General features: G+C 46.7%; 1 protein-coding gene across 2 annotated transcripts in view; it reads left to right on the top strand.

The window, feature by feature from the left end:
- CCNI (cyclin I) overlaps nucleotides 1-14955 on the top strand; it is a 48846-nt gene that overhangs the window by 22654 nt on the left and 11237 nt on the right. For both annotated transcript variants that reach the window (XM_066632250.1, XM_066632251.1), the window contains exon 2: nucleotides 322-478. In XM_066632250.1, coding sequence (XP_066488347.1) covers nucleotides 365-478 — 114 coding nt within the window. In that variant the 5' untranslated portion in view covers nucleotides 322-364. The remainder of the gene's footprint in view (nucleotides 1-321; nucleotides 479-14955) is intronic.

The following is a 14955-nucleotide window of genomic DNA, read 5'->3' as shown; positions in this document are numbered from 1 at the left end:
TGAGTGTGAACTCAAACCAACTTGGTGCTCCTCTGTGAATGTGTGTGACGGGGGAGATTGGTAAGCTGCCCGGTCATGTCCACCATGATTCATTTTGCAGAGAAGAACACTGATATGCCTTCAAGGAAGAGAAGCTGAAAAAGAGCATGAGCAGAGATGTCAGATACATTGTGGTCATATTATAAGTGAGTCCCATTTTGCAGATTTAAAGGTGGCCTGTATCCTGAGAAAGAAGAATGTTTTGCTTTTTGTGCCTGGTATAACTTGAATGAATGAATATGGTTGACTCTCTTTTCACCATCTCTTTTTCTCCCTTTGCAGGTAGCTGTATCCAGTTGGGTGGCAGGCAGACCCAACGGGTACCATGAAGTTTTTGGGACCCCTGGAGAGCCAGAGGTTGTCTCTCCTCCTGGAGATGGCAATCTCTAGAGAAGCTCAGATGTGGAAAGTGCACGTGCCCAAAATTCAGTCCAGTCAGGTAACGTCTCTTCACTGTTTTTTGTTTGTTTGTTTCTTTTCCTTGATTTCAGTCCTTTGCAAAAGGCTTTTTACTTCTAAGGAACTATAAGCAATCATCTGAGCCCATTCAGTAAGAGGCTGAACTGTTAATGTTGAGGTGAGACCTAACCTTTTAATTCATCTGGATGAGTAATGTTTTGTTGGGGAACATATACACAAACTCTGAAGATCCAACTATGCCAGACAGCTGAGTGTTAAAGGCATCAGTGCGCAACAGCTTAACTGAGATCATCATTCCTGGGTTGGAAATGTGGTAACTTCTAGGTGCTTCTTTCAGAATTGCCTTACACGTCATTCACATATTAGAGTCCAAAGATACAGTTCCGCACAGGAGGGCCATAGCTGTGTGGAAGAGCGCATGCTTGGTATGAAGAAGGTCCCAGATTCAATCCTTGGCATTTCAAGTTAATGTGGTAGGTTCCTCTAAAGCAGGGGTCTCCAAACCCTGGCCCAGGGGCCAGATGTGGTTCACAGCGAGCCTCTATCCAGCCCGCGGCCAGCCTCTGATCCCGTAAGAGCCTCTGGCCCAGTTGACCAAACACAACCAGAGTTGTGCTTATGGGGTGGGGGAATGGAGGTCCATTTAAGTGTGTGCTTTATTTCTTGGGCTGTGTTTGTGCTTGAAGAAGTCCTAGACATTTGAGCCAGTTCATTTATTCATTCATCTATGTTCCATCTCTAATGTATTTATTTAAATTTTATATTTAATTTTTTCCCCCGGCCCTTGACACTGTGCCAGCTATTTGATGCGGCCCTTTGGCCGAAAAGTTTAGAGACTACTGCTCTAAAGACCCCTGCCTGGTCTGATAAGGCAACTTCTTCAGATGCTCATAATCCCCTAAGCCCCATTGGAGTAAATTGGAGGTACGCAAAAGCACTCTTGGGGTGCAAACCTAAACATGATGTGTATGCGCAACCTCCTGATTTTAGAAATGGGTTATGTCAGAATGCCAGATGCAAGGGAGGGTACCAGGATGAGGTCTTTTGTTATCTGGTGTGCTCCCTGGGGCATTTGGTGGGCCGCTGTGAGATACAGGAAGCTGGACTAGATGGGCCTATGGCCTGATCCAGTGGGGCTGTTCTTATGTTCTTAAAGACAATTACCTGGGAGTAAGCCCCACTGAACTTAGTAGGACATACTTCTGAATAGACATGCATAGGATTGTGCTGTTGTGTTGCCCTGTGTGAACACTTTATCCCATGTCAGTTTTGCAATGGCTTCTCATGATGTGAAAATACAATTTTGTATTTAGCATTTCTGTTGTGGTTACTGAGTGTGCAAAGTGTGTTTTGTTCAGTTCTTCACGTGCACTTTTTAAAATAATGGTGACAAGAACCAAGTAAAGAAGATCAGTATTACTCTTGTGGTGCGGGGGAGACGAAGAGCTTTTAGATCTTCAGAATGCATGTGGGAGAGAGGGAGGGATCATCTTCCCAATCAGAGGTTGTCAGTCAGTTTTTTTTTCCAGTTCTGTTGTAACTGTCAGATGTTTTTATGAATAGTATTATAAAAATGCTTTAAAGCAAATAAATCTGTGTGCACAGTTATATGTGCCTAAGGCTTTCTCCACGTGAGATTGGGAGCTGATTTTTCAGGTTTGCCCAGTTACAGCCAAGGAGAGCCCTGTGGTTGCCAGCACGTAGGCCCATTTCTGAGACCTTCAGTTGAACGGCTGTGAAGCTGCATTGCACTGGGTCTGGCCATTGGTCCATTTAGGGTTAGTATTACCCATTGATTGGAACCAGCTCTCCAAGGAGGGTCTTGGGCAGAGAGGTGTCTTGGAGGTGCTGGCTATTAAATGTGAGATTTACAGCCAGGGGACATCCACTAAAATTGAGTGTTGGGGGAGTTAGAACAGACCAAAGAAAATATTTCTTTACTCGGTGTGTGGTTGGTCTGTGGAACTCCTTGCCACAGGATGTGGCGATGGCATCTGGCCTACATGCCTTTAAAAGGAGATTGGACTAGTTTCTGGAGGAAAAATCCATTACGGGTTACAAGCCATGATGTGTGTGCGCAACCTCCTGGTTTTAGAAATGGGCTATGTTGGATGCAAGGGAGGGCACCAGGATGCAGGTCTCTTGTTATCAGGTGTGCTCCCTGGGGCATTTGGTGGGCCGCTGTGAGATACAGGAAGCTGGACTAGATGGGCCTATGGCCTGATCCAGTGGGGCTGTTCTTAAATTCTTATGAGATCTTCTGCATGCGCTCGGCTGCCAAGCCACAGCAAGCTGGTTCCAGGCTCTACCCCATTTTTAGAGGAGCTGAAAGGGGCTGGAGTGAGAGAACGGCTGGCCTCAGGCCTCCTGGTTAGCTTGTTTGCACTCGCTACACTGGCTTTCAGTTAATCACATAGAGAGGCACTTGTGCTCTCTGATCCCCAGAGCAGTCACATTTCCCAAAGGGTGTTTTCCCACCTGTGCCAATGGCAGGGCATACTTTGTTTTTATAGCCTCATAGCTATTTGAAAAAGGAGCTCAGGCTCCAGGTTGTTTGCAGACATTGCCTCGTCTTCCTCGGCAGCTTTAGTTATGGGTTTTTGTTCTCTTTTAAAAGTTTCCTGGAGTTGGACTTGCCCTTGCCAAGGTACAGAGCACTCTCCTACCCTTGAAGGGCGTCATTGCAGCTCATGCATCCTCTTGCAGCACTAACCCTTCCTGATTTCATATCCTTGTACTGTAATCGGCGTGCTGCCAAGCATAAAAATCGTGGGTGTGGGTTTGTTTTTGGTTTCCCCACAGCATCTATGCAGAGTGCTTCAAAACCATGGAAACAGCCTTGAGAATGGCTGCCGTGTGCGTGGAACTCATACAAGGTTTCCCTTCCTTGTAGCAGCAGGGAATGGTTGTGCTGGCTGTTGGTGTGTCTTCACATGGTGTGTGGCAGGGGAATTTATTTTAACTAACAAAGGTTGGATCTCCAAGTAAGACAGGAGGTGCTTTTTGATTGGAGCAACTTGGTTGGTAGAATAAGTTAGTCTTTAATTTCTTAAATTTGTATCCCACCTTCTCACATCATGGGACTCAAAGTGGGCTGCCAGATGGTCACTCATCCATACACTGAGTGGATCTAGGCTTGCTTAGCTTCAGAAAGGTGACATGCCCTGGATTAGGGAGTCAGCTTTTGATTTGTGCCAAACTCTGCCTGAAACGTCAACTCCGTGCCACTTGCAATCTTTCTGACATCCTCTACCAATCCATCTGATCGATTAAAATTGCCTTTGAAAAAGATAGACAGACTGTTGCAGACTCTGACAAGACATCTGTCTAGCCCAGTGTTACCCTGAAGTCTGGTGCAGAAATAATTCTGTCAGCTTCTTGGATGTGACTTAATTTTCCATTGAGCCCATTAAAGTCAGCTCTCCTGAAATGTAGGGAGCACATCTGACTACTCTAAACTTTCCTTTCCCTCAAGAATTTCAAGATGGCCTGGTCGCTTTCCCCCAAAGTCCCCTGCCATGTTCAACTCCTTGACCGATTCTTTGCTGTTGATAGGGTTTAAGTCAGGGCTGGAAGTGATGTCATTAAGCAGGTCATGACCAGAAAAAAAGCACTTTTTCTCACTTAGGAACTCACTAGTTGCAAATGACAGAAGAGAAAATAAACAAATCTTGATCATGTTTTCAAGATACAGGATTGCCCAATTATCGTGCAGCCTACCCTTTCAGCAGCTCTGCAGCTGATGGTGGTGCTGGGGGAGCCCAAGGGCCAAATAAAGAGATTGCAGGGGCGTCATCCATCCTGCAGGGGTTATGTTTGACATCACTGATTTAAGTCATGGGTAACTGACCCCTTTGGTCCCACCTTCTGAAAGATCAAGTTGCCAACAAGGCAAGTCAAAGATTTATTTGATCTCCTATTCTTAGCCAAGTTGGACTTTCCAGTAGATGTCAGGATAACTGGAGCTACCACTGAGGCCAGCATCTTGGAAAGCTTAGTAATCTAGTTTAGGAAGACAAAATTGTGCAGGCATCTGCACCAGGCCTAGCTGTCAGACGTCTTCCAAGTTCTTAACTAGAGGTCTCTCTCATCTCTTCTACTGGATCTGATTCTTCCACTGGAGATGCATGGCACTGAATTTTAAACCTTATAGGTACAAAGCACAACAGTCCCTCCCCCACAAAAGGGCTCTGCATAGACTTTCTGGCTGTCTCCAGTGAAACCGTTCCCATGCAAGGATAAGTTTGCCTCCTCCTACTCACTTGGTCAGCACCTGCTCTGGGATGCAACTTGCGTTTATTTTTACCGCAGCATTTCCACCGGATTAGGAAGTTCTTTCCATTTTTAAAATGGCATCGTCTAGTATTGATTCAGCCTTGAGTTTTAGAAGCTGCAGTTCTGGTAAATTGCACTGGCCTGCAATGAAATGCAAGGTCGCTTTTTTGTTTTAAGCAGTTTGGATGGTTTGAGTCTGGGGGAAAAAAAAGATAAAGATGATTTCACAAAAGAAAATATAAATGTCATATATATTGCCATAGGGAAATACAATCATCTTATATAATGTTTGAGTGTTTTACTATATGGGTTTACTATATGGCAGTATGAAAGTGTTTGTTTCAGGATCAGTGTACCCACAAAATATATTGCAATATACCTTGAACTTTCTTATTGAAACAGGTTATTCGGGTTTTGAGTTAGATTTTTTTCCCCATTAAAGGTCATCCAGATCCCAGGTGTCTTATCTGAACAGATCATGTTAATTAATGCACTATCAGTTCATTGCACTGGGCGCTTATGTCATTTTAAACACTGTTTACTGCTGCAAGTCATCCTATCGTCCGAGTGTCTGTCCTGTCTACAGAGTATTCTGAAGGCTGTGACTCTGTTTTTAAAACAGAAAAGTCTGTCCCCAGGAGATTTAAATGCTGCAGTAAAAGAAAGCTGATTTGCGGCCTGTATAAATTATGGATATTAAACCAGTTTGCACTTAGCCTGTATTTTGTTTACTTATAATTCTGGCTTTGTTAAATTGCAGGAAATGGTGGATAGATGTGTCAGGCACTGATCCCCTTCCTGAATCAGCTAATCAATATATTTGTGTTGATGTCTTTCCCACATGGTTTGCAACAAACAAAATAGCATCAGTATTAAAACAGCAAACTAGAACAAGTCTCATGGTAACAGTACAAACAGAGGTGTCATTACAAAAGCGGACAACTAATTTCCAAAGCTAATATGGCAATATGAAAGAACAGGTCCATTGTGTAACAACTTATTTCAATATTACTAATGATAGTAGGAGACATTTATATAGAACAGGGGTACCCAAACCCCAGCCCCGGGGACACTTGCAGCCCTCGAGGCCTCTCAATGTGGCCCTCAGGGAATCCCCAGTCTCCAATGAGTCTCTGGCCCTCCAGAGATTTGTTGGAGCCTGCACTGGCCCGGCGCAACTGCTCTCAGCGTGAGGGCGACTGCTTGACCTCTCGCATGAGCTATGGGATAAGGGCTCCCTCCACTGCTTGTTGTTTCATGTCTGTGATGCAGTAGCAGCTGCAAAGGAAAGGCCAGCCTTGCTTTGTGCAAGGCCTTTTATAGGCCTTGAGCTATTGCAAGACCTTCCTTCATTCATTCATATAAGTTCATCTTTAATATATTCGTTTATGTACACGTATGTAAATTTATTCAAATTTTAAATGTAAATTAATTCTTTTTTTCCCCTGGCCCCTGACACAGTGTCAGGGAGATGATGTGGCCCTCCTGCTAAAATCTTTGAACACCCCTGATATAGAATGTGCAAATACCTCTGTTTTGCTCCCACCGTCCGGAATGGTTCCGAGGGGGAGGGTCTGCTTGCACACTGCATTGAGGCTCCCTGCAAAACTTAGTGCTTTGCACCCCCTCTAGCTATGCCACTGCAGTTTATCCTTTTCTCTTGATCCAGGCTTTGTAGGGGCTCTAGCAGTGAGAGATATGCATGGTAGCCAAAGGAGAGGCACCATTGTGGCAGGTGCTAGTGGGTTGGGAGTGAGGGCAGTGTTTCAGGTAGGGATACTACTTATTGTAGACCAGCAAGGTTTATAGCAACGCAAGGAAGAAGGAAAAAATGGGGGCGGCGGCAACACAGTGGGCAGAAGGAACTGGAGAAGAGGTAACTTCAACAATGGGAGGTGGAACGTCTTGCCACAATTATCCATGCCTTGGTAACGGCCACTGTTGTGATCAACTGTACCATGGGTTGCCATTCAGAACATGGATTGTTGACTGGTACAGTCTGCTTGGACCTCATCTTGACAGCAGTTCAAGATCAACACTGGCTCCCATTTTGTTTCTGCGTATAATTTGGGGAACTGGATTTGTCCTCTTTAGTTCTACATGGTTTGGGCCTCTGCAAAGTCAATCATTGTGGTTCCTTGGTCTTGCATCTTGCCATTTGATGTAGTTCTGTCCAGAAGCAATTGGCCACTTCACTTAAAATTAGGCTGTAATGTGTGTGTTATTCATAGGGGTGTGTATTTAGGATTACAGCTGGGTAGCCCGGTCCTGAGCTGCCTGGCACCACGGGCCGCAGCGGTGCGGAAAATGGCTGCCACTGCATCCTATTGATGCTGGGCAGCTCCCGACAGCTCCCGACGTCTTCTTGGGGAAGGGGACACTTGTCCTCTTCCCCCGGGTAAGGGTAGAAGCCCTGCTATGCAGCTAGTAGACTCTGCACCAACTATGTAGCTGGCTCAGAGTAAAGTAGCCCTGTGTTGGGCCAGGAGGCTCAATGCAGGGCTTTGGATCCAGCAGAACTAAGCTTCAGTGGTCCCATCCCTCCCCACCCCACCTTCCCCCTGCCCCAGAACACTCCTTCCCTGCCGCAGCTTTACTTTCTGCTGCCTGGTGCTCACACGAAGCACCAGACAGCATCTGACGACCTCCGACCAGCACTGGCTCAGTGCGGGTTCTTGCTAAGCCAGCTCTGGCGCTGAGCTGGCACTAACTATCCCAGGTGTGACTTATGGCACATTTGTGACAGTGCATGCCAATAGTGGGCCATCAGGTTTCGGCTTTTACTGAATACAGTGGGCTTCCTTCTGAGTAAAATAAATACAGTGGGCCCTCAGTATCTGAGGGGGATCCGTTCCAGGAGCCCTGAAGATACTGAAGATAATGCAATCCGTGGGTCTCAGCCCATCTAATCCTCCTGTTTCCTCTGGAGGGTCCAGGTTGGGCCATCTCCACGGGTCTGGGATCCGTGGATAGTGGAATCCGCAGGTCCCAAATCTGTGGATACAGAAGACTGATCTGTAACACAGTTTTCAGACACCTTTAATTATTCACTGTCTTTAAAGACATTTGGACAGTAGGGCGTCACAGGGACAATGCAGCCCACCCTGGCAAACCCCATCAGGTTGGCAAACCCCAATTCTACGCTTGGGATCATTAGGAAAGGTATTGAGAACAAAACGGCTATTATAATGCCGTTGTACAAATCTATGGTAAGGCCACACCTGGAGTATTGTGTCCAGTTCTGGTCGACACATCTCAAAAAGGACATAGTGGAAATGGAAAAGGTGCAAAAGAGAGTGACTAAGATGATTACGGGGCTGGGGCACCTTCCTTATGAGGAAAGGCTACGGCGTTTGGGCCTCTTCAGCCTAGAAAAGAGGTGCCTGAGGGGGGACATGATTGAGACAAAATTATGCAGGGGATGGACAGAGTGGATAGAGAGATGCTCATTACACTCTCACATAACACCAGAACCAGGGGACATCCACTAAAATTGAGTGTTGGGAGAGTTAGAACAGACAAGAGAAAATATTTCTTTACTCAGTGTGTGGGTGGTCTGTGGAACTCCTTGCCACAGAATGTGGTGATGGCGACTGGCCTGGACACCTTTAAAAGGGGATTGGACAAGTTTCTGGAGGAAAAATCCATTACGGTGTACAAGCCATGATATGTATGCGCAACCTCCTGATTTTAGAAATGGGCTATGTTAGATGCAAGGGAGGACACCAGGATGCAGGTCTCTTGTTATCTGGTGTGCTCCCTGGGGCATTTGGTGGGCCTCTGTGAGATACAGGAAGCTGGACTAGATGAGCCTATGGCCTGATCCAGTGGGGCTGTTCTCATGTTCTTAGGTATTGGTGGTTTTCAAGTGTGTTGGCCAAAATCCTCTGCTTCAATTTTTATTAGTTCTGCCGTGTTGTGTACATTGTGTCAAAGCAACCCGGCTCCTCCTGGGAATGAAATGTGCCATATTCAGTCACATTGTGACACAGTGTGGAGTGTGTGTCATGGCCAAACAGCTTGTTCAGCTTTCTCTTTCATATTGTTTTTGGAACCAATTTGGAGTTGTTGGTGCAGCTGCAAGGCTGGCATGTTACCCATTGATTTCGGCACACCTGCAAGTGGTCTTTGAGAAAGATTGCGCGCTTTCAGGTCCCCCTTTCTAATCTCTTGAGAGCCTCCTGTCTCCCTACTGGGGTGTAGCATGGGGTGTAACATGTTTACCATACTGAACTTTCATTAGCTCAGACTTGAGAATACATTCCTCAAAATTGTCTGCTCACACCCACACCTACGGTAGTGGCATAAAAAAGGTCAGAGAGAGAGAGAGAGAGAGAGAGAGAGAGAGAGAGAGAGCTCTGTTCTAGCTTGTGAAAGCTTTGGTCACCTGGTGGTGATTCTAGCTTATCCTAGGCAACCTGGTGTTTGCTTTTTACAAGCCTATGTTAGGTACTGGAGAATAATGGTAGTGACTGGGAACCAGTCAGTCAGCTGCCACCTTAGCAAACTTATGCACAAGTTTGTATAACTTTTCTGGAAGAAGCTTTTGGCTGGCACAAAGCCCAGGCGATTTCCTGTGCTGGCATTACACTGACATCCAGGGATCTCAACTCATATTAGACGAATACCAATGACGATCTTGGATTTCCTTCCTTTATTGGCGCAGATCTAAGTTGACTGGGTGGTAGATAACCCTCAGGGTACTACAACAGTTGCACCATGATCCTTGGTCAAGATGGGTGTTAGAACAGGGTGCAAGTTGTGGTTGGGGAGCAATTGCGAATAACACCTCTCTTTTTGTGCTGGCTGGCAGGCAAACGGGCAGCCTTGGAAAGCATGATGTAGTTTCCTATATATGTTTTGGGCACAGAACATACAGAGCTTTGCAGGTGGGGCTGTGTGCATTATGTTTTTGAAGCATTGAAGTTCTGCATTAAGGAACCTGTGTTCAGTGATCTGTACAGATGGGGTGAACGTATTCATTCCTTGAATGTTTACATAGCTCTGCTGTCGTCCTTTTGCATAATTTGTTCTGGTTTTGCTAGTCATTAAGAGGAAGAAGAAAATTATGCAGGGTGCAGCAATCTCTTTGCGCATAAATGCACACAGTGTCTGTCGTAATGGCTGCTGACTACATCTCTTCTATTTTGTGGTCCTTTGACCCCTATATTTCTCCATACTCATGTATAGGATTTCACTGCTGGGGTACATTGGTTTAGGTGCTACAAGAGTTGGTTATATATATATTTTTTCCTAGCATAGCCATGATACTTTCAGCTGGAAAGAGACAGGATGTGACTGCCTGGGGCTCATTTTTTCAGTGCGTGTGTCTGTCTAGATACAACCAACAAAATGGGATTTGTTAAAACTGAGCTGTCAACACCGTTGATGGCATTTTTTATCCAGAGAGACGAATGTGCAGCTGATCCAGGTACAACTTCAGTCTTTGGTGCTTGCTGGTCACAGGCCGATTTGCATGGCCATTTGCACGGCCGATTTGGGCAGTCACAGGTCATGCGTCCTCTGCAACCCAGTCCTTAGTGGAGAGCAACCCATTGGTGGTTGCTGGCATCTCTCTCTCTCTCTCTCTCTCTCTCTCTCTCTCTCTCTCTCTCAGTAGATTGTGAACTCTGGGGACAGGGAACCATTTATTTACAACTTTTGTAGAAAAACAGGATATAAATATTCTTGATATGAAGTGTTGAAGTGTGACTTTCCTGCGTCACGTCAGAGCCATTCCTGGTGGGGGGGGCTCCGTTTTGCTCCCCCCGCCAGGAATGGCTCCAAAGGGAGTGGCTGCTTGCCTCCCCCGCTGAGTCTCTCCACCGGACTGGCTGCTTCACCCCCCTTCCAGCTACGCCACTGCGTCACATGTAGCTGCTTGTTAGAGCATCCTGCCTCTCCAGCACTAAAGCTGAGCAAAAGCATGGAGAAATCCCACTCAGAGTTGTGGCAGGTTTGCCCTTCATTGAGTCAGACTGCTGGTCCACCTAGTATTGCCTACCCCCATCTATTGGCAGCTCTCGAGGCAGAGGTTTTCCCAGCCCGATGACTTCAGATGACAGAGAACTTGTAAGCAAAAGCTCCTCTTGCACAGATGTGCCCTGAGGTGCATGCAGGCAGAGTTATTTTTCAACATCCGGTATAGAAATTCTGCACATCTTTCACCCACAAGCCACGTGGAACTGGAGCACTGTAGTGTCTCCCCCATGCTGGTTGCTGCTAATCCCAGCAAGTGACTGAGGATTGGGATCGGTGTCAGTGAAGCGATTCCAAGGCCTCTGGTCTCGGAGGGTGAGTTCAGCCCGTTTGATTGGCATCTCCCTGCTCCAGCCAACCCTCTGGATCTGCAGGTTTGCACATCACCCAAGGGGGGAGCGCACTGCCAGGCAGCTGAAGGTAAATACTGCAGCAGGCCAAGTCTCCTGGTACAAGCAGAACAGAACGTTTTAACAGCTGCCGTGCCGGGGCCTGAAATTCTGTTCCTCGCCCAGCGGCGCATAACTTCGGAGAATGAAGGGGGAGGGTTGAAACAAACTGTCTGCAGGAAAAAAATGTTCACTCTGCTCATAGTCAGAACTCTGAAAGTTTTTGTGTTTTGGAAATTTTCCATTGCAACATGAGCGATCCTTTTTTTTTTTTTTTTAATGAAATGTAGCGTGGTTGGGGGTGGAATGGGGGGCTGTCTGGCTCAGTGTCCAGACAGGACATCACCTTTTTCATTGTGCTGCGTGGTCTGGTTTCCTTCAGCCTAGCAACTTGCCCAGTGGTCAAGGAGGTGCACAGACTCCCAAAGAGGTCAAAAATATCCAGTGCATGCGTATGAAACAGCCGATCTCCCTGGGTTTCTCGCTTCAGTGCTTTTGCTATGTTTTTGTTTTTTTTAAATTGCCCTAGGAACCCTGTCTAAATGATCCTTTTGTTTAAAAAAAACAACAGAAACTTGGTTTGATATACATGTTTCATGTAAGGCAGATTTTTTTTCCATAGGAATACCCTGTCTTAGCTACATTCCAATCTTATCCTAATCATGTTTACCCGAAAATGAGTTTCATTTTTTTTTAGGTACTACTAAGTATCAGAATCAGCCAGGACTCAAGCTGGGATCCTCTCTGTGCACTGTTGTCCCTAGTGGTGATGCACTACCAGGTTCTTCCTGATCTGGCCTGACTTCAAATGCTACCAAGTCAGGCCAGTGGTGTAGCTAGAGGGGGTGCAAAGCACTAAGTTTTGCAGGGAGCCTCACCGCAGCATCCTTGCTCCTCCCCTTCAGAGCCATTCCAGGAGGAAGGTGCAAAACAGATTTATGCCTGGCTCCGAGGGGGAGGGGCTGCTTGCACGCTGCGGTGAGGCTCCCTGCAAAACTTAGTGCTTTGCACCCCCTCTAGCTACGCCATTGGATCAGGCTTGGCCAGTCTTACCTTGCACCAGGTCTTGCTGCTTTTACTTTTCTTCTCCCTCCCTGCTTCTGAGTCCATCTGTCTCTCTGGATGGACTTTGCAGCTCAGCCTACAGTAGTCAAGGGTTGAACTGATTGTGGCTTCCGGTCACCCCTTCTCAAGTATATCATCACACTGGAAAAGTTATAATTGAAATGATAAAGAGGTGTGGGAGGTTTTCCTATGAGGCAGTGCTGAAGTGTTTGGGGCTTTTTGTTTACCAAAAAGGATGACCAAGGGAGGCGTGATAGAGGTTCATAAAATTATGCATGGTGTGCAGAGAGTGAATGGAGAAAGGACCCCCCCCCCTCCAATTCTAGAACTCAGCCTTTTGCAGTGGCATTGATTGGCAGGAGATTGAAGGCAGACAACAAAGAGCACTTCACACATTGCATCATTAATGTATGGAATTCACTGCCATAGGCTATGGCCACTGGCAGAGACGGCTTTCAAGGGAGAGTTGACGCATTTGTTGAGGAGGAGAGGTCTGTCAGCAGCTCTTTGTCATGATGGCTGAACCTCAGTGTGCAAAGAGCATATACCCCTGAATAGCAGCAGTTTGCCTGCCTGTGGGCTTCCCAAAAGCATCTGTGTGGCCACTGCAAGATGTGGCAGCTGGACGAGATGGACCTTTGGTTGGATGCAGGAGGGCTCTTGTGTTCTTCTTTTTTGTCTCAGTGCTCCAAACACTGCAGTCCTGATTCTACAGCAATGTGCACGCTCCCCCCCCCCCCCCGGTGCTTAAACCCATAAGCTCTAGCACCCAGCAGGTTCCCTTTGGATGACGGTCTTGCAAGGACCGCAGTCTAAGAAGTCCACTTTCAGCCTTAGTCTGGTTGGGGCTGCTGTGGTGAGGACGCTCGGTTTCCCTCCCTCCTTGTTGTGGCCGCTGCTTTCTTTTGTCATGGGCTGAACCTGCCAGCTGCTCCCAGCCCAAACCTGCAGGCTGTGGCTTGAGCTGAGCGGTGCAAAATGACGGGCTTTGCTTGTGGTAAAACAGTCCAGTGACCTGTTTAGCATGAAAAAGAGCCTTTCACAGACAGATGGAGCTGAAGTAGCCCTTGCAAGCAGGGGGGTTGTGTGCACTGGCTTAGACCCAGTGCTGGTTCAACCATCTGTCCCAAATGGCTTTCAATTCAGGAGGTCATGATTCAGGACTGGGTTTTAACCAACCTCATTAAATACCATGCAGGAGAGAATTAGAATTTGATATTGCCATTAAATGTCCAATCCAAACAAAATATATGTGGCATTTCCAGGTTCAAAATGATTTATATCTACAGGGAAAAGGGTTGTGACATACAATAATTTCAGTGCTGCTTCAGGCAGGATTACAGTATTTTCAAACAGGGGCTGCACTTCCTGGTAGGAACAAGTATGCACACCATGTGCATGCCCCATCCCATGTGGTGAATGTACACAGTTGTATTTTCCAATGGCACAACCCCAGGTAACTAATTGTGGTCCCCCCTGCAGATTTCATTATCTGCTGAATTCAGTACCTGCGCGTGTGTGTGTGTGTGTGTGGAACTGATCCCCCGTGAATACCGAGAGCTGCTGTATTGGGCTAAATACAAACTGTCCAGAAAGTTTCATGAAGAAAATGAAACTTTGGTTTTCTGTATTATGTGAGTTTGTACTATGTAACTTTATAGAAAGCTATCTCAGGACAATTTTGTCACCTCCACATAGATAAGAATGTAAGAACAGCCCCACTGGATCAGGCCATAGGCCCATCTAGTCCAGCTTCCTGTATCTCACAGCGGCCCACCAAATGCCCCAGGGAGCACACCAGATAACAAGAGACCTGCAAGGCCTCCTGGGAACTGTAGTTAAGAACATAAGAACAGCCCCACTGGATCAGGCCATAGGCCCATCTAGTCCAGCTTCCTGTATCTCACAGCGGCCCACCAAATGCCCCAGGGAGCACACCAGATAACAAGAAGACCTGCAAGGCCTCCTGGGAATTGTAGTTAAGAACATAAGAACAGCCCCACTGGATCAGGCCATAGGCCCATCTAGTCCAGCTTCCTGTATCTCACAGCGGCCCACCAAATGCCCCAGGGAGGCACACAGCTTGATCACAGACCTCATGGTGCTTCCTTGCATGAAGAAGAAGTTGTGCCCTAAGCAACCACTGGGATTACTTGTACTGGTGGGCCAGTTCTGCAGTTAAATCCAGCAGTTAAAAACCTAGAATTCTTTTTATGGGGGGGGGGGTCATAAGGCAATGATCTACAGCAGGATGAACTGGTGATGGTCATTGGGAATGTAGGCAACTGCTATATACCAAGTCAGACCCTTGGCCCATCTAGTTCCATTGCCAACACTGTTTGGCAGCTGCTTTCTAGGGTTTTGGGCATGGATTTTTCTCTGCCCAACCTGGAGATGTCTGAGACCTGCAACACATGTGCCCTTCCACTGAGCTACAGCCATAGCGGAGTGTCTGCGCTCGAGGTATACATCAAACAAACCCCTAGATCCAATGGTAGATTCTTTTGGGTGTCCCAATAGGAGTTTTGAAATCAGCTGAGTTGAAACTACTGAAGTGTTATGTCAGAGGGACTGTAACAAAAGGTGGAAATTTAGCCGCACCTGATCTTGAGAAAGCTGCAGTCAACTGGGAATGTTTCCAAAGGGCAGCTTAAACTGGGACAAGGAGTTCTCAAGAGCGGTGCCAAGGAACTGCTTCAGTAACAATATCTCTTGTTCCTTCAAAGAACCCCAATTATATCAGTTACCTGCTGCTTGATGGGACACCTGAGGTGGACTGAAGCTCCAA

Source organism: Tiliqua scincoides, chromosome 6 (genome assembly GCF_035046505.1).
Source record: "Tiliqua scincoides isolate rTilSci1 chromosome 6, rTilSci1.hap2, whole genome shotgun sequence".
In the NCBI taxonomy this organism is placed as follows: Eukaryota; Metazoa; Chordata; class Lepidosauria; order Squamata; family Scincidae; genus Tiliqua; species Tiliqua scincoides.
Note: the sequence above shows the minus strand (reverse complement) of the source record. Positions and strands in the feature narration are given on the sequence as shown.